Source organism: Zerene cesonia, chromosome 27, assembly GCF_012273895.1.
Source record: "Zerene cesonia ecotype Mississippi chromosome 27, Zerene_cesonia_1.1, whole genome shotgun sequence".
Taxonomy (NCBI): Eukaryota; Metazoa; Arthropoda; class Insecta; order Lepidoptera; family Pieridae; genus Zerene; species Zerene cesonia.
The window spans coordinates 5,867,787-5,893,588 of NC_052128.1; the positions used below are offsets into that span (position 1 = coordinate 5,867,787).

At 34.0% G+C, this 25,802-nt stretch overlaps 2 protein-coding genes across 2 annotated transcripts in view; both read left to right on the forward strand.

Moving 5' to 3' along the window:
- Window positions 1-16,162, forward strand: part of LOC119837500 (venom acid phosphatase Acph-1-like) — an 18,442-nt gene extending 2,280 nt beyond the window's left edge. The window contains exons 2-8 of the mRNA XM_038363100.1: window positions 5,404-5,504; window positions 6,516-6,626; window positions 8,449-8,706; window positions 10,988-11,170; window positions 11,743-11,863; window positions 14,113-14,330; window positions 15,303-16,162. Of these exons, the coding sequence (XP_038219028.1) occupies window positions 5,406-5,504; window positions 6,516-6,626; window positions 8,449-8,706; window positions 10,988-11,170; window positions 11,743-11,863; window positions 14,113-14,330; window positions 15,303-15,473 (1,161 nt within the window). The 5' untranslated portion in view covers window positions 5,404-5,405 and the 3' untranslated portion in view covers window positions 15,474-16,162. The remainder of the gene's footprint in view (window positions 1-5,403; window positions 5,505-6,515; window positions 6,627-8,448; window positions 8,707-10,987; window positions 11,171-11,742; window positions 11,864-14,112; window positions 14,331-15,302) is intronic.
- A 4,104-nt stretch (window positions 16,163-20,266) lies between these two features.
- Window positions 20,267-25,802, forward strand: part of LOC119837291 — a 171,054-nt gene continuing 165,518 nt past the window's right edge. The window contains exon 1 of the mRNA XM_038362808.1: window positions 20,267-20,872. The gene's annotated coding sequence lies outside the window, so the exon portion shown is untranslated. The remainder of the gene's footprint in view (window positions 20,873-25,802) is intronic.

The following is a 25,802-nucleotide window of genomic DNA, read 5'->3' on the forward strand; positions in this document are numbered from 1 at the left end:
ATAACAACTTCAATTCAAATTGACAGAAATTTTTTACTGAAAAAATAATAATATGCAATGTTCGTAGAGTACTTCGGTTAACAGTTGACTTTGCACTCAACAGAGGGCGCTATTATAAATTTATGATATAAGCGATATCATAATAATATTATTCTCTGAGCTTATATGTAGCGACCGATCAAGGCGCTTCTAATAAAACCCCCATTTAGAAATTAAAAACTTTTTAACGGATTTTAAACGCGACATGTTCATTATATTATTAACCCGACGTTTCGAACACTTTACAGCGAACTTAGTCACGGGGAGACATTAAACTTTGATTTCTGAATGTATAATACTCGCGTAAAATCAAACACAAGAAAATACTAAACCCCCATTTGTCAAATAATTTAATTTAGAAGATATGCTGCTATAAACTTACACGCATAAATAATAATAACCTTCTTTCCTCGTCGTAGTTGTTATATAATGTATAAGTATAATATATTATACAAATCGTAAACAATTAACCATATAATTGTTTTTATAATCACACGAATACATTTATATACATTCTTCATTTAACTACATCCATAATAGACGGAAACTTTTGCAAATTTTTTCTTGACTAATTATAAAACACGGCATCGCTTACATAATCGATATGTAAACAAACGTATAGCTTCATAGCATACCTTAGACTAGATGATGTATGGTTGTTCCGTCAGCGACTTATATGTTTTTTTTTTATTTGCGACAATCATCTCTTAATAAAAAAATCAGTTGCATAAAACCTTATTGAAAACACATCTTTCTACCAATCAAAACTTATTATTTACAATTTAATAACACATAACGCTACCAATTAGAAAAGGAATACAAAACAAGCAACTTCGATAAATCTATTTTTATTATATTAAATAAACTGCGTCTCAATAGTTTATCATTTAATTATCCGGCACGTGTGTATCCCGTGACGATATCTTATCAAATGACCAAGTAACCAAGTTCTTAAGATAGGTCAAAGGTAGATATTTCCTTGATTATACATCTATTGTTTTTATTGTGGGGGACGAGCATGCTGACGAGCTTCAGTACAAATTGGGCCAGCTCGCACCGGGGTATAAGGTCGGCGTGATATAGTAGCATGATACTGTGTTTCGTTCGATGTGGAGCCGATGCCCCGAATCCTTTTCCTCACCCCTCACTCCTTCTTCCCTTATTCCCCTCGTCAATCTTTTCCAAATCCTCCTCTAAAAGCCCGTAACTCCTTAAACCACCATCCAGCTACGCCCATAAATAGAACGCTATTTCTTCATTATTTTACATCAAAATAGTCTATCAAAAAGGGAGTAAAACAATTTCAGAGATACAAATTAAATAATTTTTAAACTTAAACATTTCGTCAGTATCTCAATGAAGATTTAATGTTCATAAGTTAAACATCCATTACAAATAGATTAATTCGTTAATAGCTGTCTATTCCTTGGTTTATTTTGGCGTTTAAAAGGTTAAATATATTATACAATTTTCTTTAGAATAGTATAATTTAGTAAAAAGTAAATAACGGGATAAAAAGTTGCCTATATGTTATTCCAGTGAAAAAGCAACAAACACACACACATCCTTACAAACTTTTGCATTTATAATTTTATTAGTAGGAATATCTATAATTTATAATTGTTGAAAAATGAATTATTTCTATGACGGTCACACAATCACTCCGAAAAAAATTTTTGTTAAAATGTCCTGTGTCCATTCAAATTGTTAATGTTTAAAATATTATTATTTCGTTAATTATTAAAATCGTTATTAATTTATCCGTCCAATGAAGTATTACACAAGAACATAAAAATCTTACCCATCAAATATCATGACGAACAATTTATTTACATATATTAGAACACAATTTGAAATGGATGTTTATTAAGATTCGACGAATTCATTTTAACCGTGAATTCAGGCAGCATTACTAAAAATAGCCTTTGTATTCTCCAACTATTTTGCTTTTGAACTAAAGCATATTTTAAATTTCAAACTTGGCCGAAGTTCTGTCGGTTTTCAGACGTCTTTATAAAAAAGATCTTGACCCATAATCCTGGCGTTTATTGAAGCGAAAACTTCGTATGAAATTTAATATCCATTAAGTCTTTATGTATAATTAGTACTGCCACGCAGTTTCAGTCGCGAAGAAATCCGCGGTCAGAAACAAGTATTTCTATAGCTCATGTGTTATTTTTCTACATAAACTACATCACTGACAAGTAACATCGGTATTCATTTAGTGGTTTTCTTCCGAAAGAGATTCTACATCCATCCTAATAAACTTTTGCATTTCCCATATTAGTAGATTTTTAAGGGCGTTAGAACCAAGTATTCATGATTAATTACATCTTGATACCTTAAGCCATTGTTGAGGACAAGCCTTGAAAGATAGACAGACATGGAGCTAATCCTAAAAGGATTCTGTTTTTAATACTATTTTATGGGCTTGACCTGACTGTTTGTATATTTATATGTTTGTATGCAACTAACTCCTTTGAACTCGATTCTGATCCAGTGATTCCAGATAGACAGATGCAGTTTAAACTTTGTAGATTTATCAAGATCGGTGAAGACGCAATAGTTTCAAAAGTATATCTTACTACCTGCGCCCTGCGGACCCGCGTAAGTCTGTATTCCGTAGGAATATCGGGATACAAAGTTGCCTATATGTTATTCCAGTTGTCCAGCTGTCTACGTACCAAATTTCATTGCAATCGGTTCAGTAGTTTTAGCGTGACAGAGCAACAAACACACACACATCCTTACAAACTTTCGCATTTATAACATTAGTAGGATGGTATTATCCTGATAAAGATCGTCAGGATTAAATCATTTCCTTATGTACCTGTACAAGAATAAGTGAGACAGTTTAGTTGATTTATGCATGTTGTTTTTTATCGTTTTTTTATGTTGATTCCTTTCGAGATACGGAACGCTAAAAACGAGAAGCTTTTGAAACAAGTTTTAAAATGCTTTACGGAAATATTGTTGGATAATAATATCATAATAATCCTTTCACTTAGCATTGCATTAAAAACAACAGGATTGGGATTTGTGGTTTATCGACACACATATCGATGTATGAAACCACGTGTAATAGTGACACCGATTCGTATTTAGGACTTATTTAAACCTAGATTTCATTAAGAATCTATATACAGTACATGTGTAAAGAAGCAAGATCTTATCATCTTTTATGGTGACTATTTTTGTTAAGATATGATTATGACATTATCTAATATATAAAATTCTCGTGTCACAATGTTAGTTACCACACTCCTCTTAAATGGCTGGACCGATTCTCATGAAGTTTTTAGATCTGAGAATCGACAAACATCTATTTTTCATACATCTTATGATAAAAGTAAGACAGAACAGCGTTTGCGAGGTCAGCTAGTATAAAGATATGATTTACCGATAGCAATTTCTGCCAGACCATGTATTATGTAAAAACAGTGCCGGCTATCATTTAAAGGAATTCAGTGCACATAAATATGGCGGAAGATGTATAGAGCGAATTCGATTCAATAATTTTTACGTAAAATGGCAACAAATATACAAACTTAATCCTACTTCCTACTAATATTATAAATGCGAAAGTTTGTAAGGATGTGTGTGTTTGTTGCTCTTTCACGCAAAAACTACTGAACCGATTGCAATGAAATTTGGTATATAGACAGCTGGACAACTGGAATAACATATAGTCTACTTTTTATACCGATATTCCTACGGGATACGGACTTACGCGAGTAAAACCGCGGGGCGCAGCTAGTAGAATCATAATTATTTAATATAATTTCAGTGCTTATTCTCTACTAATCTGCATCTGACGTAAGACCTGTATAATTCCGATCGTTTTATTTTTCGTTTTCGTTTCTTCAATCATACAAACAAAGACCCGAATAGCAAACAACTACGCCGGAAAACTTTGATAATTGAATAGCTGCTGAATTTTTGTAAATAATTATTTTAATTGGGTCAAAGTGCTTTCGGCTTCACTATAATAAGGGAAGAGTCGTTACAAAGGCCCTAGTGTAACAAACAGCTGATATTTAGTACCTCGATCTAGGTCATAGACTACAGTTAATGTCTGGTCCTATTGCAGGTAATATTAGGTTTTATTTCAGTGGAAAACAGTCGTCTTATCCTCGTCCTAATACATAGGATATACTATCTCAATTAGAAGACCCAATGTATATAAAACACAACAGTAATAATTAATTACCTATAATATTTATCACAATTTAATTAACTTTTTAAATACCTAAAAATTTATTTACCGTGGTAATCATCAAATTCCCACAAAATTTTTTTTATTTCGCGTGTGATGTCGCATTCCGAAAGGTAGTAGTAGGTAATATATAAAAAATATTTTATTGTGGTAGTCGAGCACGCTTCGGCACGAATTGGGCCAGCTCGCACCGGGGAAGTACCACACCCCCACAGAAAACCGACGTGAAATAGTGGCATGACACTGTGTTTCGTACGGTGAGTGGGGGAGCCGGAGGCCTATTTCCTTTTCCTCACTCGTCCCAGTCCATTCCTTCTTTCCCGTCATGAATCCGTTCCTTTTCCCTTACCCACTAAAAGCGGGCAGCGCATTCGCAGAGGCACTATCTTTGCGAATGTTCATGGGCGGTGGTGATCGCTTACCATCAAGCGAACCACCAGCTCAGTTGCCCGCTATGATATAAAAAAATAAATAAATAAAAATCTCGTGTCACAGTTTTAGTTGCCATACTCCTCCGAAACGGCTTGATCGATTTTGATGAAATTTTTTGTGCTTATCCGGTATCTATGAGAATCGGCCAACATCTATTTTTCATACCCCTAAACGATAAGAGTAAGGCAGAACAGCGTGTGCCGGGTGCAGCTAGTAATATAATATATCCTTCTTTACAAAATAATAACTTTTTCTGTTGATTTAGGTTATCCACATAGACCTATATACCTAGGTAATTTCAGCTTAACAATGCCTGAGTTAGGACTCACACCAAGGCGACCAAGTATGACTTTCCATTGAGATCTAAACAAAACAACAATAAAATTAAATCCGTTCCAATAAACGTGTTTTATTTAGCTATAATAACAGATAGTAAAGTTCAAACGGCCACAGATTATAATGGCGGTCAATAGATATGCAATATGAGTCTAATAGATTATAAGTAGTTTGGTACACTTTCTATTTTCTAGTATCACTAGCTTCCGCATCCGGTTTTGACTGGGACATATAAGTTTTTTTCATCACCAGTATGGATTCTTTTTTAAAACTATCAAGTTAGTTGTCAATGTGTTTATTTTAGTATATTAAACGACTGGTCCAACATTGATATAATTTTAGTCGCAATGCTCTGTTTCTCAAGGTAATTTTTGTTTCAGATATGTTTCGCTATATCTTACTATCCGTCTTTCTAATATCTGCCTCGTCTAGCCACATAATAGACATTGGAGATGACAATGAGTTATTACTGACTTTTCTGGTAAGTTTTTATAGTACTTATATTATTCTTTTTTTATGTCATAGTGGTCAAATGAGTTGCTGGTTCACCTGATCGTAAGTGAGTCACCACCAGGGATCACCACCACACATGAACATTTGCAGAGGTAGGGCCGCTGCAAATGCATTGCCCGCTTACAAGGGGTAAGGGATAAGGAAAGGATTGACGATGGGCATAAAGGAATGGACTGGGAAGGGTGAGGAAACAGTACCATGCTACAATATCACGCCGTGGGGGTGTGTTGCTACCCCGGTGCGGGCTGGCCCAATTTGTGCCGAAGAATGCTCGACTCCCACGCTAAAATACAGACAATGACGAGAGATTGAAACCCACGATCTTTTATTATATATACTTAAGGTCACTCGTTACAAAAGGGTAATAATCTGGTCTTTGACATTTGCATCTTATTTTGTAATCAAGCTTTTTGTTTCAAAAATGTCGAGAAATTTAGAGCGCATAAAATTAAAGCGATATTTTATTATTCACTTATCACAAATATTATGAATTTTTGTAAACCTTTCATTGCTTAACTATAAATCTAAGTAATATAATAATAATTAAAATCTCTTCTAATTCCTCTATCAATGTAAAGATGGGTGAAATTTGGTTCGTAAAAATTTCAATAGCTTTTACATTAACGTGGTCTTCATAGACATGCAGGCTATCGAATTATTCTAATGCTAACATCACCGGGCAAACTCTTTCAAAAAAACGATCCACATGCAGATTCAGACTTAATATCCGTACTATGACGCCTACTTTCAGAATTATGTACCACGAAAGAAACCGGAGCGTACAGTCAACCAGATAAACTATAAAGTAACCTTTAGGAATTAGCCTTTAATTGTTTTAGGTGCGACTTAATTATTCATAACAATACTCCGAACTTATACTAGCGGTTTTGTGAAAACAAGATAATTAAAACACTAAAGTTTTATAATCTAGACTAAGCCAAAGTGACCTTTAAATCCAAATATAATTCTCTTATCAAAGGTTAACAGACACGGAGAGAGGACACCCGATTCAGATGAGTTGGCGCTATCAGATCAAAGAGAGAAGATACTTAACCTGACTTATATAGAAGGTTTGGAAGGATTGACCAATGTAAGTACTAAACTACTGGTACTTATAATACTGTGATTAAACGCCCTCTTATGACCTAAATATTTTCGATACAGCTGCTTTATAATTAATACAGATAATGAAACTAACCAAACCCCTTTCGACACACAGAACTATATGATTAAAATGCAGCCAAATATCATTACTCGTTCGTGTATAATCTCATCAACAATAGGTGTAATAAAATTACAATATCTGCGGATGTACACGATTTTTCAGGCCTTCAGATATGACTTTACGAATCGTAATAACATTGAATTAACAAGTCCAACAACTGCAATTAAAAAGACCGATCTCATATCAAGGATTTAGGCGACTGTTTCGTCAATGATAAAACTTATGTTAATAGTATAATGATAACTTGATGGTCCTGTTATGACCTCCAAATGTTATAGAAGGTTAGATCATGCAGTTCAACGATCTTGATAACCTGTATTATGTAGTGTTTAATATACAAAGATGTAAAAACAATTATGTTATTTGAACACGGGTTTTTATCGTGAAAGTACCTATGTGTTGAAATGTCAATAAACTTATGAACAAACTAACTCAAACTTTTATATCATTATGAAGATAGGGTAAGAGCTAAAAGCGTGTTTAATGACGCCTTAGTATATTTTCCAGTGCTTTAAAAGAGAAATGTTTGATATGCTAAAATGTATAGTGTTGAAAGCATAATGCAAATTAGATATGATAGAAAATTAATCACAAGGATACCTCGAAGCATTTATTTTAACGATTAAAACCCTTGCGATTGAAACGAACAATCTAAAAAATATTAAAAAAGCACTCAGCATGTTATGACACTAATCTTAATATATAAAAATCCAGTGTCATGATGTATATTCCCAATGAACTCTTAACCAACTCAACCGATTTTGATGTAATTTGGCATTTTACGTGTAATTTGGTCCAACTTGAGTTATAGGATAGTTTTTATTTCGATGAATTATCCCAATAATTTATCATGCTAATATTTTTAATTATTACTCAGCCACAGCAACGCGTGGCCGGGTATGCTAGTAATATTATAATGTGAAAGTTTGTTTGTTCGGATGTTTGTCCGTCTATCATGCTGACACTACTGAACGGATTTAATGAAATATAATATACAGGCAGGGAGGGTATGAGAAGACTTGGGTGATAGGATACTTTTTATCCCGATTAAATACTCCCTTGGGATTAAACAACCTTGATATCCAAGCGAAGCCAGGACAAGCGTCTAGTTTCTTACAATTATCAAATTTTCATTTTAGCTACTTTTTCTGTAACAAACTCACTGCCCACATGTTTGCAGTCAAATTGTTTCATTCATCCAATGTTGAGACAAAAATGTTTGAATACCAATTTTAACTCAATTGTCATTATTTACCCTAAAACAACTGGTATAACATAAATTTGAATAATAGGCTCTATAATAGTTGTAATATTATGTTCACTTGTAAAACCTTGCTTATATTAGAAAGAGAGTTATAATTTATTAGCTGCGCCTCGCGGTTTCTCTCGCGGACGAACCCACAAATGCCAGTATTTATATAGCTCATGTCTTCTTCTGAGGTATAAGCTATATTATTGTAAAGTTTCATTTAAGTCGATTCAGCAGTTTTTAAGAGTAACATAATATGAAACATCCATCCATCCATACTTGCACGTGTTTATAATTTTAGTAGGGCATTTTTTATAGACTTCATTGTTCGAATCGTGCCTTATTCGTATGAAATGTGGCATACATAAAAAAATCGTCTCTTAAATTATCTAGAAGCTTGTTTAAATATTATATTAATAGAGTAACATACATTTTCAGATAGGAAAGCGTCGAGCGTATCAAATTGGGAAATTCATCCGCCAGCGCTATGGGTCCCAGGGATATGGTCTCCTCTCAAACATTTACCTTCAAGACGAGATAGCTCTAAGGAGTACTGATAAGGAGCGGACCAAAATGACAGCTCAGATGGCCATGGCAGCTCTATACCCCCCAGAGATGGAGCAACAGTGGGACGACGGCTTGGGGAAGGTGTGGCAACCAGTACCGTATACTGCAGTGCCTTTGAAAGAAGATTATGTAAGTATAAAACTAGATGTCATTATCTTCTAAATATATAACTCAAAAGTGAGTGATCTATCAACACATAGGCCAAACCAATGGACGAGTCGGGCTGAAATTTGGCATGCAGATAGATGTTATGACGTAGGCATCCGCTCAGAATATTGATAAAGTCTACCCCCAAGGAGTTTAAATAGGGGATGAAAGTTTGTACAATGAAAATTTATTAAGACGCGCGGGCTAAGCTGCGGGCTAGTTTGATCATATAGACCTATTTTAGAATCGCTTTTGATTTGTCATAATGGATAGCAATTAGGCATTGTCGTTCGAAGAGCAGTATCTATAGAAAAGAGTAAGCCTTTATGATCTTGCTGATATTAATGCTAAGGCTGCAAGATGGTACTTTAGGAAAATTGTAGCGCTTATTGAAGGAAGATTACAATTGAATATTCAATTCACAAGTGTACTTTATATAAATAAAAACATTTGATATTTTTTTAGAAATTCTTATTATTTGAATATTTATTGCCATAATTGGTAAACTAAGATTAAATCACAGTAATAACACAGAGTAGAAATTATCGACGGAAAAGAGTAAAAAATTATAACATAATAAGTAGGAAACTAGTTTTCCGCTAACGACTTTGACCGCTATCATAGGAAAAAACAAGCAGATCCGAAGTTTGCGCCCCACAATTCCTCTTCTCATTAGATCCAAAACTATAACTGTGCAAAATTTCATCGAAATCGGCTCTGTGGTTTACGCGCGAAGAAAATTCAGACAGACGGAGTTACTGTCGAGTTTATGACATTAATAGTTTTGTAATATTTGAGCCAATTGTACAGGAAGTAAAAAATAAGATTTTATCCGTTAAAATAGGCCAAATTTCAATTGATATAACACTTAATCACTTATGTAATGGCATACATGAACTTTATAATCTTTAAGATAATACGTACGTTTAAATTATAATTATAAATTCTGTACGCCTTATCATCATTATAATGTCAAATTGTAAATAAAACCGGTATATTGGTTTGTATTCACGTGATCAGTCACGTTTTTATTAAATAATCTTTATTTAATGTATTTTTAAATCACTTCAATAATTTACTAGCTTTGCCGCGCAGTTTTACCCACCGTCGACTCGCGTCCAAAAGCAAAGCTAAGCAAAATTTTATCTATAGCTCATTAAAATTATTCTGGTGCATAAGCTACATCACCGTCAATTATCATCAAAGTCGGCTCAGTGGTTTTCGCGTAAGAAACTTTCGCGTTAATCGATTCTCAACAAATATTCAGCACTCTGAAGGTGATTTGAATAGATCCCAACATTTCTCAGAAAAAAATGCATTAAATTATCACTACAATATAGTATAAAAGAGAATCGTTGTCTCTGTCCCTACGTCCCGTACGTTTGATGGTTTTTTTTAGTAGATAGTGATTCAAGAAGAAGGTTTACATATATAATAAAATTTATTAAACTACCCCCAATATAACTCGTGCGAAGCCGCGAGCAAAGGCTAGTAATATTATGTACGTAACTTTAAAATCAGTTTGTACGTAAAACAAATTTCAATTCTCTCACGCGTTTATTTCATCGATCTGATGAATTTTCATACTTCCTAAACCTTTGTTTTTCAACCAATTTTATGTTGCGTCTCACCACAAGCCGATAAGTAAGTAATCCTTACGAATACGATACCTTCAAGCCATTGTGAAAGCACCAGGATTAGGCCATTGTGGAATTATTTTGTTCAAGTATTATTCCTATTTTAAGGTTGGGAACCTCGATAACTCCTGTAGGCAATAAGAGTTGTCACGAAGTCTAGCTTAAGCTAAACCTAAGCATTACACTTAACGCTCTGGCTAAAATAATTCAGCTTAATAAGCTCTTATTATTATTCACTAGTCTTTCAATAAGATACCAGTAACCAGGGTAACGTGTGTCAATCAATAAGAAATGCAACTAGCATCCATATCGAAAACTAAAACACCCTTAACTGTTGGACTTCTATCTATTAATCTGATATTAAATAATTAATCATCACCGTCCATAAACACCAGATTTGCATGTTCTGCTGCTCTTTTAATATAAAGGGAGTTACAAATTTTACATACTATGATCAATGGAATGTATTTCAGAAGCTGAATACGTCAACAATATTTAAATAAAACAATGACGTAAACTTGAAAGTGTGTTTCTTTTAGGTATTTACATTGTCTACTCTTTTTTGGAAGTTGTCGTAATTCGGGAATGCTATAGGTAAACTGTCTAACTAAACCATCCTCTTCCAGCTCCGCTACTACTCCAATTGCAATCGCTTCAAGGAGCTCATGGCGATTGCGAAAGCAGAGTCTCTGTACCAGGAGTTCAAGCCGTACGAACAGCTGATCGCCTTGGTCAAGATGACAACGGGTAAAGACTTCTCGGAAGACCCGCTGCAGTTTGAAACGCTATTTGATCTGTTCAAGAGTCAGGTAACTTGAGTATCATAGTACTATTTTTATGAATATATTATTACACGAAACAATGTGCTAAAATAGTCCGAGCCCAGTGGCAAATGATGCATTCTTTTTGCATACCTCAGGGTGGGACTTTAGTGTATATTAAATGTATTTTTCTGATCCGTCACAACCTCTACTCGTAATTACTATATCGTCCATTCATTACGCCATACCCTATTTATAGACTACTAGCACTACCCATGTTTTAAAATTATTTCAAAGGAAAATTATATGAAGTCTAAAAAAACAAACTAAGCCAATTGTTTGCACTGTTAAAGACAATGTAGATATAAAAATAACTCCTACAGATAAATAATAAAATTGTATCATGTAAAACATAATAACTTCAGGTAGCATAAAATATATGGTTACAAAATACCAATTTCCTTTTGCAGTAGCAAAATATCAATATTTTATACTGAATGCTAATAATCCATGCCTTTGACAAGGGTACACACTTGTTCTTTTATTCCCTGTTATACTGTAACAAACTCTATCATTAATATTCTATTTTTCTTTATTTCTAATCCCATTTATATTTCCAGGTTAGCCTTGGGTTAGATATACCGGACTGGGCAAAACCAGTCCTTGCTAAGCTAGGCGAAGCAGCCAGGCTAGCATATAGGCTTTACTTCAGAACTGACGAGATGAAACGCATTGGTGGAGGTGAGTTAATTGTGTAATGCTAGCTGCGCCCCGCGGTTTCACCCGCTTAAGTTCGTATCCAGTAGGAATGTCGGGATAGAAAGTTGCCTATATGTTATTCCAGTTGTCCAGCTATCTACGTACCAAATTTCATTGTAATCGGTTCAGTAGTTTTCGCGTGAAAGAGCAACAAACACACACACACATCCTTACAAATTTTCGCATTTATAATATTAGTAGAAAGGATTTTACAAGACGCTCGCTCGGCTCCGCCCGGATATCAAGATTCCTGTTTTATCCCAAGGGAGTATATAATCGGGATAATAGTATCCTATCACCCAAGTTATCTCATACTATCTCTGTATATCAAATTTCATTGAAATCCCTTCAGCAGTTTCAGCCTGATTGACGGTCTAATACCCAAACAAATAAACTTTTACATTTGCAATATTAGTGTGATAGTGTGATGTTTAATTAGAATCGAAAACCCATATTTAATTGCCTATTTTCTATACACTTTTTATTCCGTCTAGAATCACGACAATTGGTTGAAAACCCGCGGAATTATCAAGTGACAAAACCGGAATAGCGGCCGAATTCTCCCCCCTTTTTAAACCTTTACCTTCTAGAAAGGTCGGTTCAAAAGTATCTGAACCAAACAACCATACATAGAATAATAATCACAGTTTTTCAACAGACGAAGGAAGGAGGATATCAATTCGACTGCATTTGTTTGCTTTGTTACCTAAAATAAACCTGCAACCTTAAATCATACGAGCAATATACCTTCAACTTGAAATAACACAAATATTTTGACGTGACAACGTCTTAAATTAGGTTGCGGCTCGGAGGCACTCATGAAAAAGTGTAACGCCCGGTAACGTTACGATGAGTCACCGAACTATGATCGGTCCGCCGCGCGCGCAGCACTAGAGAATTGAATCGGCGCGTGCTTGTGTCTCTGTCTCTGTCTTTTTAGTAAACAAAATATATTTTCTATAGTTAAAATTTGTGCAATTCTTATTTTCATTCAATTTCTTGTTCCTATTGTGCAATTTAATAATATTCATATCAATAAATATTCTACCGAGAAAAAGACGTTGTCACGTAAAATCTTCGCCCGTAAAACCGACTTTACAGGCAACCATTTTTTTTTTTCATTTATACCTTTTTATTCCAAAGAGCTATGGCTTATAATGATGCCGGTATTCATTTAAGAGATGCTTTTTTAACTCGAAATATTTACCAGGTTCATTTAAAAATATTTAATTCGTTAGGTAAAAGAAAATGTCGGATGAGGGCCAAATATAATCTCTATTGTGTTGATTTCGTCTTGAGACTGTTTCAGGTGGATTAAATATCCATTAGTTAAACTCTTAAAATTAGGATGCCTAGTTGGGCACTTGAATTAAAAATATCATTCATATCAAAAGATATTTTGTTTAAGATCATTCTATAAGATTGACGATCTCATTATTATTCAAAAATGTCCTCTGATCGTCAATTTTCATAACACTATAAAATAATACTTCCCACGCTCGGTTATTATGACATGGCAGGTTTTTTCTAAGTTTCAAAACCTTCTCAAATTTTTGAAAGCGAAGTTATTTAAAACATAATAAGGAACGAAAATCATGTCTTTAAATCAAGGGAAGTCTCGTGTCGCTGTCTCTCTCTGTGTCTGTCGCTAGTGGGGTATGGGACAAATGATATACATCTATTTCCCTGATCAATCTTCTTTATAGACAAGTAGGTGATCAGCCCACTGGGTCCTGCCAGACGGATTTTTCTTTATTATGTGCTTCCCCACCGGGAATCGAACACAGGACCCCCTTGATTTTACGCTCTCGCGATAACTTACTTACGCTTACGCTTCAAAAGCCCAAAAATTTCTTCCAATAGCCCCATTGTCATAAGAAAATTAGTAGTGAAATAGATATGAAATGCATATATACCACATACGTGATACTTCAAATACACAATATGTTAGCAATATTTTGCAGCCTTATTGTACATTAGCAATCGTCTAGCCAACCCTGTTGATAAGAAAACAATCCTTGACGGAAGACGGACGTGTACGCGTAGGCACAAAATTAATAACTGAACAAGTAATTTTCAGTTTTATAGCATTCAAATGTTTTATAATTAAGTAAATTTTGAAGGAAGGATGACTTTTGATTGCGAATGATGCGGGTTCGAATCCTGCCTGATCGTGATCGAACTTTATCTAGGCTTTCTAATTATATCAACGTTTATATTTATGTTTACAGGTGTTATTCTTAATGAGTTCATCCAAGCTGCATCAGCCATAGCATCAGGGAGACCAGTCAGCAAGCGGTTCCGCATGTTCTCAGCGCATGACTTCAACATCGGCTCCCTCATGGAGGTCACCGGGATATCACGGCACGAGCAGGCGGTGCCGGAGTATGGAGCTATATTTGCATTGGAATTCTATAGGTCCAAGAGTTCTGGGGAGTACACAGTGCTGGTAAGTGCTATAACGTATATTATATACGATAGTATAATCATTATCATCATCATCATTATGAGTCTTTTATTGAGCACTGCTGAACATGGTCCTCTCGTATGACACCCCAATGAGCCAGGTCATTGGCTCTTTGTAGCCAATTGTGACCAGAAGCCCTTCGGATACTAGGTATATACCGCTTCCCTTATATCATATACCCTATACCCTATCCCACTGGTAGTCGGTGTTAGCTACAAATCCGACACAAAACTTCATACTAAGCCTTATTTGTGACCGAACATTATTCATTTCCTATCTGTTCTATATAAATTCAATTTTATATAGCCTGTTGAAGAATAAGCTCAATCTAGCATGTTTAACACCCATAACATAAGAAATCGGTATTTATTTAGCATTCAGAAGCAGGGCAATACAATAAATACACTTCTTACAAAACGGTGAAACTAAAATAATAAAACAAGCATCGTAAGTTTCTTTTTATTCCAATATCAAATCTTGTTTTTAATCTGGTAATAATTTTCGCCGATTTCCGATACCTTGACAACATTTCAAAGTCTTAGGCTCTTTGTTTCTTTGTTTAAGCAAGACTAACTCAAATATCACTTATATTGAAGTTTTTATTCATCGCTACGTGTTTAATAAAGCATATTTTTCTTAAACGTCATTTATACGATGGAATACATCTTTCCTTATGCTAGTTTAGACAAAAAAAAATGTGTTAAAAATGTTGTACTGACATTTTTGTAAATGTCATAGTTAGTAGACGCATAAGACCTTTTTTGTCTGTTTAAAAACTTGGCAAAGACACATCTTTATTAAACACTATGTATGACGTCATCACCATTTTTTCGTTTTAATATATTTTTTTCTAGAAATATGCGAGTACTGTGGTCACAATAGCAAAAAAAGATATGCCTTTATACGGTTATAGATAAGGAAATGTTGTCAAATCCGCTAAATTTTTTTTTTCAGCCGATATACGTAGCAAGGGCTGGCGAATCACCGGTACAGAAACTGCACTTCGCCAGATGCGACACGGGTTCAAGTCATTGCAACTTCGACAAGTTCACCAATATGACGCAAGAATACTTGTTGCCAGAGCGAGAATTCTACTCCATCTGTGATATTAAAACTGAGCTGTGATATTAGATTAAGGGAGTTTATAATTTCGTTTTGTTGACAATAGAAATGCCATGTGCAGGTATTCAGTTTACAATTTTCGTAGACATATAAAAATATCAAAAATCGTTATATCCTTTTTATAGTAAAAAATTGATACTGTTCTCTAACATGAAAGGGTTTAAGAGTTCTACCGACTTCAGAAAAGGAGGAGCCTATATATTCGACTGTTTTTTTTTGCTTATAATTCTTTTTTTTTATTTGAAAACTGGAGCCTCCAATATCCCATTTAAAAATTGATACTGTTCTCTAACATGAAAGGGTTTAAGAGTTCTACCGACTTCAGAAAAGGAGGAGTCTGTAAATTCGACTGCTTTTTTTTCGCTTATAATTTTTTTTTTTGTTTGAAAACTGGAGCCTCCCATATCTCATTTCAACTTGTTCATTCCTGACAAAATGAAGGCGGTTCAGTTTTTTTCTAAAAAATAACTATTTGTAATAAGTTATTGCCATAATTACCTACTGTATTGCTCTTGAAATCTTTATAAACAGACTGTGATAATAAACGAAATAAAGAAAAAGGGCAATTTAATGTAATGTAGTGTAATGTTGAATAAAAGATGTCATAATTGTGGGGCAGTATGTAACATGCAAAACGAATGACTATTGTAATATTATGGCAGACATTAAAAGTACTTAAATAAACATCTAAATTACATTGTTTTGTTTTTTCCTTTAGAAATTAAAGACTTTTAATCGGATTTTAAACAAGATTTCTTAATTATATTATTAACCCATAACCCAATATTTTTTTTTCCTTTTTAGGAACCACTTGAATTGAAGAGCTAATAACTAATGTGACCCAAGGTGTGAAGCACATGTTTGGATAATAACGCTTAAGTTCATGTTATTATTGAAGTGACAAAACATTTGTTACCGCTTTCTTTGTATCTAGATTCTATGTCATCTGAGACTTAAATGGAATAGTACAAGCACAAGTTTTTCTAACAATTTGGTGTTATTAATGATCACATGACACTGAATTTATGAAGATAAATTGTTAGTTTATATATTTTTTCGTAACGACTGAATGCCAAAATTGCTGAACCAGTTTTAAATCGTTTTTCAATGTAAAGAAAGCACGCTTTTTCGTTTTCCAGTGTAGTAACTGGATACAAAATATTATTTTAAAACCGCCGATGAGACCGCGTGGTGGAGCTAGTATACTAAATTACCCGAATTCCTTTATCTCCAATCATAGTTCACATTTTTTACTATCAATAATCTCACGAATATATACGTAGTTCAGAATATTTTTAAATTTAAGAACTTCCAAAAATATAACCCCTTTCAATTTAACACAAGCATTTGTGCATTTCACCATATTTGCTATTACACAATTAGTTGTACACATTATTACAGAGTAATTCCCCAGACCTCCTTAAACTTAGAATTTATTATTGTAAAGTGAAGATTTGTGGTAGCTGAAACTAGGTCTTATTTATGTAGTCGTTAGCGAATAGTTTGTATTCTTGGTTATTTAGTTTGATTATTGGTAATTAAACGAAACTAAATAAACAAAGGCAGATACTACGCTATTCTTATTTTTGTTGTAGTTTCGTGTTTTTCTCGGGTAACCCGGATTAATAATCTATTACCTAAGCCAATTAAATCGGTTCATTTTCTGCCAAAATTAAGAATATAATATAAATATGTAATATAAATATTATCTAGCGATTCTCATTTCTCTACACGTATCTGTTTGTAAGAATTTTTTTACCAACCTATATGAATTTAAAATAACTGCTTTTTGCATTTAAAAATAAGGCTTCTAAAAAACAATGAAGATGTTTAGGAATAACTCTTATTATTGAAATCGCTATTTATTACCAAAATTTTGTTTATAAATAGACTAGTTTTCCGCCTGCTTGCGTAGTCTAAGAATAAATAAACAGTATTAGAGTTTTCCCTGCATAGTTTCAGTTCCCGTTATCTTCTCTTATGTCCTTTCTTGAGCCACAAACTATCTTTTCACAAATTTTTAAATTCATTCATCAGTATACGCAGTAAAGACAAAAGACAGCGTTACTTTCGCAGTTATATTTTCAATACGGATAGAAATTAGATACGCCTATTACAGCTCAATAGCAAATATTATCATATCAATCATTACGAATTTAAAGTAAATTAAATGTAGGCGTATAAATTTTCATTACATAATTCCAAACAAGTATTCTTAATTATTTTTTTCTATCTATTTGATCTTGAAATATATATTATATAGGCGATTACGTCGGCATTTTTATTTCATATTTTTATTTGATTAAAGTAAATGGTTAACTAATTTCACCAATGGCCAAAGAAACACAGACTAAAAATTGAATTCAATTGTTTTTCGCGGAAGTCATAAAACACTGCTGTATGAATGTTATTTAACATAGCTACTCGTTTATTCAAACATTTAAAATACTCAAAAAAAAACACTTCATGATTCATTAAAAATTCATTTTTTTTTATTATATTTGACTTGTGTAAGTATGGATTTTTATTATACTTCGTTATCACACCACGACATAGATTATAGTGACACTAAGTGTTACTAACGGGTCCCTCCCCGGGGTGAAACAGCATGTCACAGGTCGTTTTTAAATAAGCGCTTACTGCAATTAAAAAAAAAATTGCACTATCATATAAGAAATATTCACATACCAATAAATTACTATTCATAGGTAGGTACTTTCTAGTTACTGATTTCGTTAAAATAATAATTCAACAGAGATATTATATAATGCTCGAAACATATGAAGGTGGGTGGAGCACAATAAATCAAATCCAAAAACAATAATGTTTAAAACTTTTACCGTAAAGTACATAAGTGTCTCAAAACGTTTTCCCGCCAAAACCGCGGCGGCCATTTTGCGAACACTGAATGAGGTTGTGATTTATCGTTCAAGGGGTACCGCTTTCAATTTAATTTCAATAGGAAAAGCTTCTTTGTGTTTATTAGTGAATGATGAATATTATAATTTCGCAAAATTTCCCTAATATTTTAAATGTGTTGGTATATTATTTGTTTATTCATCCATTATAGATAGGTGTTGCCCGATTTCAATGGAACAAAATGATAAAGCAAATTATCTTCATATATTTTAAGTGCGAGTTTCTAAAGCTGAGATTTAGTACTATTGGGTTAAGCTATTAACAAACAGAAGAAAAGTAAGATGAGATTTGGTTTTGATAATCATAGAATATCCGTATATTTGTTTCAATTTCGTGTCATTGTGTTTTTTACAGTGTTAATCTTCTTTTTTTTATTCATCATAGATCTTAATACAAATAGTAATATAAATAATAATAGAAAATCTTTAATACTTTCCGCTTTTCTTCTCTTTGGATTGGGTCTAAAAATACAAGTCCTTAATATCCAGTATATAATACTTATAATGTACCGCCGTAATTATTATGTTTCGACGCCATTTCCTAGCGCGCTTTATGAATTCAAGGAAAGAGCCTATCTCCGTCTAAAAAATTAAACATACATCATGACACATCTTCGGAGCCCTCTATATAGATGAGATCTAGATGCCTATGGGAAGGAATACTTTTTGTATGTATGTTTCTAATGTTTTCACACAAAAGCTACTGGACGGAATAAACGAATCTTTCACGATTAGAAGTCTGCATCTTCACTGATTGACATTAACGATATATGTACCACAAGCGAAGTTGTGGCAAGCACCTAGTCATGTAAAAAAGAGGATTACCTTAGATAAGTTAGACTGTATAAATATTACTTTCCCTTCCTTCGTCCTCGCCACAGTTATAAGCAAAAATAAAAGGTTTTATCGTGTGCATCTGGTGCAAGAAACTATGAGCAAGCGTTGGTTTTAATTAAATTATGTTTACGCTACATTGTAATAAATATACTTTTTCATCAACAAAGCATATTTTATGTAGGTACCTATTTTTAATTAATATTGCACTAAATATATCTTTTAGCAATTAAAGAATATTAAACAGATTTTAAACGCGATTTATTAATTATATTATTAACTCGACGTTTCGAACACTTTACAGCGTGGTCAATGGGAGACTCAAATCGCGTTTAAAATCCGTTAAAAAGTCTTAAATTTCTACAAATGTATAATACTCGCGTAAAACACAAGAAAATACTAAATATATCTATTAACTGCATGGGCATAGATTGGTAAGGTTTTTCGGACGTTACTAACTATGTATAAATTGTATATCTATACCTACTTCTACACTAACATAAGGCTGATGGATTCGATTGGTTGTTTGAACGTCATCTCAGGAACTGCTAGACCGATTTTAAAATTCTTTCACATTTGGATATGTATGCGATCCCTGAGTGTTATCCCGGAGCGAGCCGTTAATAGATGATATAATATAAACTAAGGGTTTGTTTGAACACGCCAATCTCAGGAACTACTGCTTACAATTGAAAAATTCTGAATAAGTGTTATAAACCTATTTATAAACATAATTATTTTATAACAGAACTATACAATATTAGCTCGAAGAAGAAAATTGCACAGCTCATAAACGCATGATTACGAGTTTAAGAAAAAGTTCAAGTGCTTATAACGAAAAAAATAAAAAATAAAACAATATCCATCAAATCACTATCAGCTGTCGGAGCAAGTATATTATTGTATAAAAGATCATTACGGTCTATAAAAATAAAAAAATCGCAGGTACTTCAACCGCTCCTAATCTGGCGTGAAGTTAACAATAATTCGCTTTTGCAGTTTGCACCTAATTTCAGATTAGTTGCCTTTGCGTGCTAAACGCGAATAGGGTGACCGTGCTTGAAACAATAACAAAAGGCGATGAACCTTGTATTTACGCTTTACAACACGAACCGTGCCATTATATTAAACCTAAAGTACAAACAGAACATGTGTCAACAGTTAAATCTAACTTTCGAGCCTCAAAACAAAAGTTTTTTCAAGTTCTGTTTATAGTTTCACCCGTAACAATGCGACCGAATTAAAAAGTGTTGCGGTTGAATACGAAACAACGCGTTGCGTGGACTTCTAAAAGCGGCCGGGTATATTTGACAGCCATGAGTCCGCCAGTCGCTCCTTAAACGTTTCGCGGGTATATCGCGTCGCGCCTTTCAAAATTAAAACTTTTCTCTTCTTCGATATACTTGTAAAATGAAATAAATCGACTCGAAATTCGACAAATCGCAATAGTTATAGTGCTGCATTGTGTGTTGTGTGAGTTTTAGAAATGTTTAGTGATATATAGTGAAGTTCTGCGGTGATTCATCTCTGGAACAAGATTCTGTTTATGTGTACGTGTGTTGGAATTCAAGTTATAACTGCAAAGGAAATGTGTGAACGTTGATTTTTTTGGGATCTGTAGAAGGAGAGTAAGCTTGCGGAGGAAATAAGGTACGTCATTATGTTAGTACATAACGATATTAGTAATTTAAAACGGAACGGTATGTATACCTACTTATCTTGCTACACGCCGTTTGGATAAAGCCGCCGCTAAGGATTTGTAGACAATAGGATAGATAGGGTGCGTTTTATTGTTCTAAGAAGTCGATTAGATGCTCGATGTAATGCTCAATCATACTAGAAGTTCATAAAGCGTTCATTCATGTTATAAACTTACCTGACCGCGATACGCATGTGATTCTATATGAAATAATAACCGAAACCGGTTCACTCGTTTCTTGAATTACTTCTTAGCGGACGACATTAAACATTTACAGTTGCTCACTACAGCTCGGCTGCAGATGTAAAAGTGTTTACCGCCAAAAAGAAATGCAACTCGGAATGAAAAGAAAACCTACAATAACAAAAGCAAGCGACCGCGCCGTCTTATCTTTTATTTTTGTTTTAAATATTAAAGGCCATTCTGCGGTTATAACAACCCTTTGTTGTAGGTGCCTTTTAAAAGATTTTTAGGTTAATAAAGAGTAGAGGCGGTTGCAAGAAATAAGAACCAGTTTATCGGGCGTTCAGTACGCCAGTCGTACGCTGTGCAGCCAAGAAATCATTGGTTTGTTTAATAATACGCTCCTAACAGTAGGATTTGTTCAAGTTTTCGTCATTCCGTTTCGTAATTTCAACATTTGTGTTGTGACTGCATTTATGGAAATTATTTGTATAATCACACTAACATTGTAAATGTGAAAGTTTGTTTGTTTCGATGTTTGTGCGACAATCACGCTTAAACTACTGAACGGATTTTAATGAAATTTCTTATACCTGACTTGTGTGATAGGATACTTTTTATTCCTTGGGATAAAGCAGGAATCTTGATATCCGGGCGGAGCCGAGACGCGCGTCTACTCTATTATATTTATTACTCACGTAATGTGTAGATGCTGATTATTTCACGAAACAATATATTTACTAATGCCTATCTAATAAAAAAATAGTATTTCTTTAATAATTATAATTTTTTAATCTCTCAAATCAATAATTTTGTTTGAGGTAGGTATTTGTGAAAACAATAAAATGATTTGAGTACTATATAAGTAGATACCTATAGTGCAAACACGCGATGGAAAATACAGTGCGGTAGTTATCTGTTGTTGATAACGTGTCATTTTTATACCTCAAGGTCGATTGTGATTGAGTTTTTTTGTTACCTATAACAAAGAGGTGTCTATTCTACTTAACTCTATTATAATGGTACATGTGCCTTGTGGTATAATTTCCTAATACATTAATTTGAAGAGATTCAAGGTAATGTTTGGTAACTTACTTATATTCATCATCATCATCATCATATATGTTCCTATTGCTGGGGCATAGGCCTCCTATGAGGGTTCCGGCCATAATCCACCACTGGCTTCCGCACGATGTTTTCCTTTACCGTTTCGAGTAGTGGTCATCCTATCAATCTGTGCAGATCAATTGAAAAAAATTGTTTATTTCTTGCACGCTTGCCTGGTCTTGAACCCCCGACTTATCGATTTTAAGTTTGTGGTCCTCACCACTGAGCCACCACTGCTTTTGTATAACCTATATTAATCCGTAAATAATTGAGGTAAATATACACTAGGTTCAGATATCACACGATCATACATACAAGTTTTAGCGTTCATGCCCTCATGCAGTACGTAGGTAGATATAATTAATTGATGTAGATATCTTAACTTGAACGGGAAAGAACAGGTAATTTTGTATACGTACGTAGGGATTTCATCTACCTAGAAGCTGTATTTCAAAGAAATGGACTAATGTATCCTTAAAATCCGGTTAATGGTATTCAGGGCATTATTCCCGTATGTGTATGAATAAACAACCATTTTAGTAACATAAAACGGACCTCGATATCAACTTTCTAGAACAATCTGCATTCAATTGCCATAACGCTCTCTGTATTTGTAAAATAACGTTCATAATCGCTAATTCGCATTAGTAGATTAGTGACAGTTGCATGCTTGCCTTGTACAGCGCAATATGCTCGCAGAGAGTTACGCGCCAAAAAATATAATGAGCGTGGTACACTATGTCCAGATGCGAGGTACGTGATGCATGTGCATTTTGTGTGCGTCGAGTTGATGCGATTCCGCCGTCTTTGTTGGGGTTGGGTTTTTTTATTTGGTTAGCTTTTATCGGATTTTGTCACATTTTTTGAGTGTATTTTCATTCTGTGGTTTCGGAGGTTGGTATATAAATCGGGAGGGGATATAACGTTTTATAGCGAATGAAAAAGATAAAATAAATTCGATTAAGTTTTAATAAATACTAGAATGTTATCACTACATACTAGGTATACAGTTCCGCTGCCTGCGTGTCGGTATGCGTAGATCTTTAAAATTACGCAACAGATTTTGATTGGGTTTTTTAATAGGTAGAGTGATTCAGGAAGGTTTATATCATGTATTGTTGCATCCGTCCGAAGCCGGGGCGGATTACTAGTTTAAAATAAAAGTATGGTAGTTTATGCGGGGCGAAATTTGTCATGAAGAGAGTAAGAGTATAAAATAATGTATGGTAGTTTGTGGACGAGTAAATAAACTCCACTCTCTCAAAATAAACTCATTAACTTCTCACTTAAATTGCATATCGCTTTTACTAACATCACTTTAATGATGAACCGAGACAAAAAGACTATTTATACAGTTTTATCATAATTTGCATCTTAGTACTTAAACTTTAAGCACTAGTACACCTACACTAGTGCTTAAAGTTCAAGGCTCAGTGATTTGGACCTTGGGCTTAAAGTATTATCATCATATCATCTGCACTGTATTAACATCACCGGTGATATCTTGAGAAAACCAGTATGTCGAAGAATCAAAAGCTCGACGACCTGGAGGCCCCCATATCCTTTTTCTTATCCTTCTCAGTCCTTTCCTTTATTCGTCTCGCCAATCCTTTCTTAATCCCAAATTAAAGTTGTCAATCCATTTGTAGTTTGTGGCGTAAGGTCTGCAATGGACCCTATGCCTCTCCAAATGTTCATGGGCGGTGGTAGCTTACCATCAGACGTCCCACCAGCTCCATTGCAGATAATACCATAAAAAATATGAAATATCTCCAGCCCATTTGGCTAGCGTGATGGATTACGACCAAAACCTTCATAGCAGGCCTGTGTCCCCGCAGTGGGCGCATATATGGGCAGCTGATGATCGCATTAAAAAATGAAATAGTGATGTAACAAACACGAACCAATAATATTAATTTGTAGATGTAACAGATAATGCATAAGGTCATTCATGCTCGACCTTATCAGATAGCTATACATTCATCCCACAAGAACCATCTTGTTCTTAATGATTTCTTAGCAGCGATTCAATTAAAACCACACAAACACTAACTTCTTACATAAGTACACAACGTTCTCGCATCTTATATCGCTATTTATGGATAATATACAGATATTTAGGTTAGATACGAAATGACCTGCCGCTGATTAATAAGTAAATAGAATTGTAACTTATCGCAGACTGGAAGATTCTTAAAAGTTTTCCAGTTATACAAAGATGTCCTCGGAGAGTGATTTGAGTGAAAGTTTTTTAGTTAAGTCCTTGTTGGTGTGGAGGAGGGAGAGGAGGGGGAGGAGGGGAAGGGTATTGTTATTTGGGATGGATGTGTGTTTTTGCTTGTTCGTGTGGAATTTCGTTATATTTTTATTGGACTTCCCTATTTACAACTATGTAGTACTTACAATGGATTGCAAACGGGTGTAACTGTTACATTATTTTAATTCAATAGCAAAGAATAGACGAGATTCTCGTATATTCTTCGCTATAGAAGTGATATACATATATATAACAATTCGCTGGCGCTTGGTTCGATAAAAAAAATGATGGTAAAAAATGTTATAAGTTTTGCGTTTGAGTTTTTGTAAAATATAATTATGGTTAAAGTATATATAAATTATGGTTAAACAGTTGAAACATCATGTGAATCAATTATATTCTTTTGTATTTTTTATTTTTGTAATAGTTATTGTAATACTATTTTAATTTTTTCTAAGTAGTTACTAGTTCTATACTTATATCCAATATAGATAGGTACATCCTTTTTAATCACTTAAGAGGGTCCGCTAGCGAGTTAGTGTTGGTGCGAGGACGACTAATATTATATTGTATGTTTCAAAACCTCTTCTGGGCAAATAATTTTATTTCTATATTACGATAATATTCAAAACTTTTTTATAAGTGTGTTATATTTCTAATAATACAAACAACACAAGAAATAATTTCATTAAATAAATGTTTTATCTTAAGTACCTAATTAATGCTATTCAGTTGTTTTAATTAGATGAATCTATTTAGATGGATATGTTGCTTTTAAGAACTGTTTTTCGGAAGCGAGCGTGCCACCGTAGCTTCGGCGAGAGCCAGAATCGACTTTATTAATCGACACTTGCGTTCGTATGGAATCTATAGCAAATTGGCTGTTATATATGCAGATTTTTCATGAATATTATAGTCATTCGATGTAATTGCCCATAGTACTGAAACAGAAACGAATAGAGACCCAAACACCTCACTTCAAGCATCCGTCGAAACAGTTTTAAGGTATTCGCTTGCGATATATATGTTTTGCAATGAGAAAGTGTTTTTAACTCATATTAAATAAATTCAAATCGTTTATAATATAAGTTGGATACGTAGCCATGGACGATACCGTAGGACACAGATAGTATTGTAAATAATATAATATTGTTTATGACTCGCAACATTATGGGATTTTTTACGTTGACTTATTGTAATGATGCTCCATTAGATTATATTAGTACCCACCACGTCGTTTCACCCGCGGACGAACCCACGGGCAATAGCAAGTATTAATGCAGTGCATGTCTTATTCTGATGTATAAGCTATATTATTGTAAAGTTTCATTAAA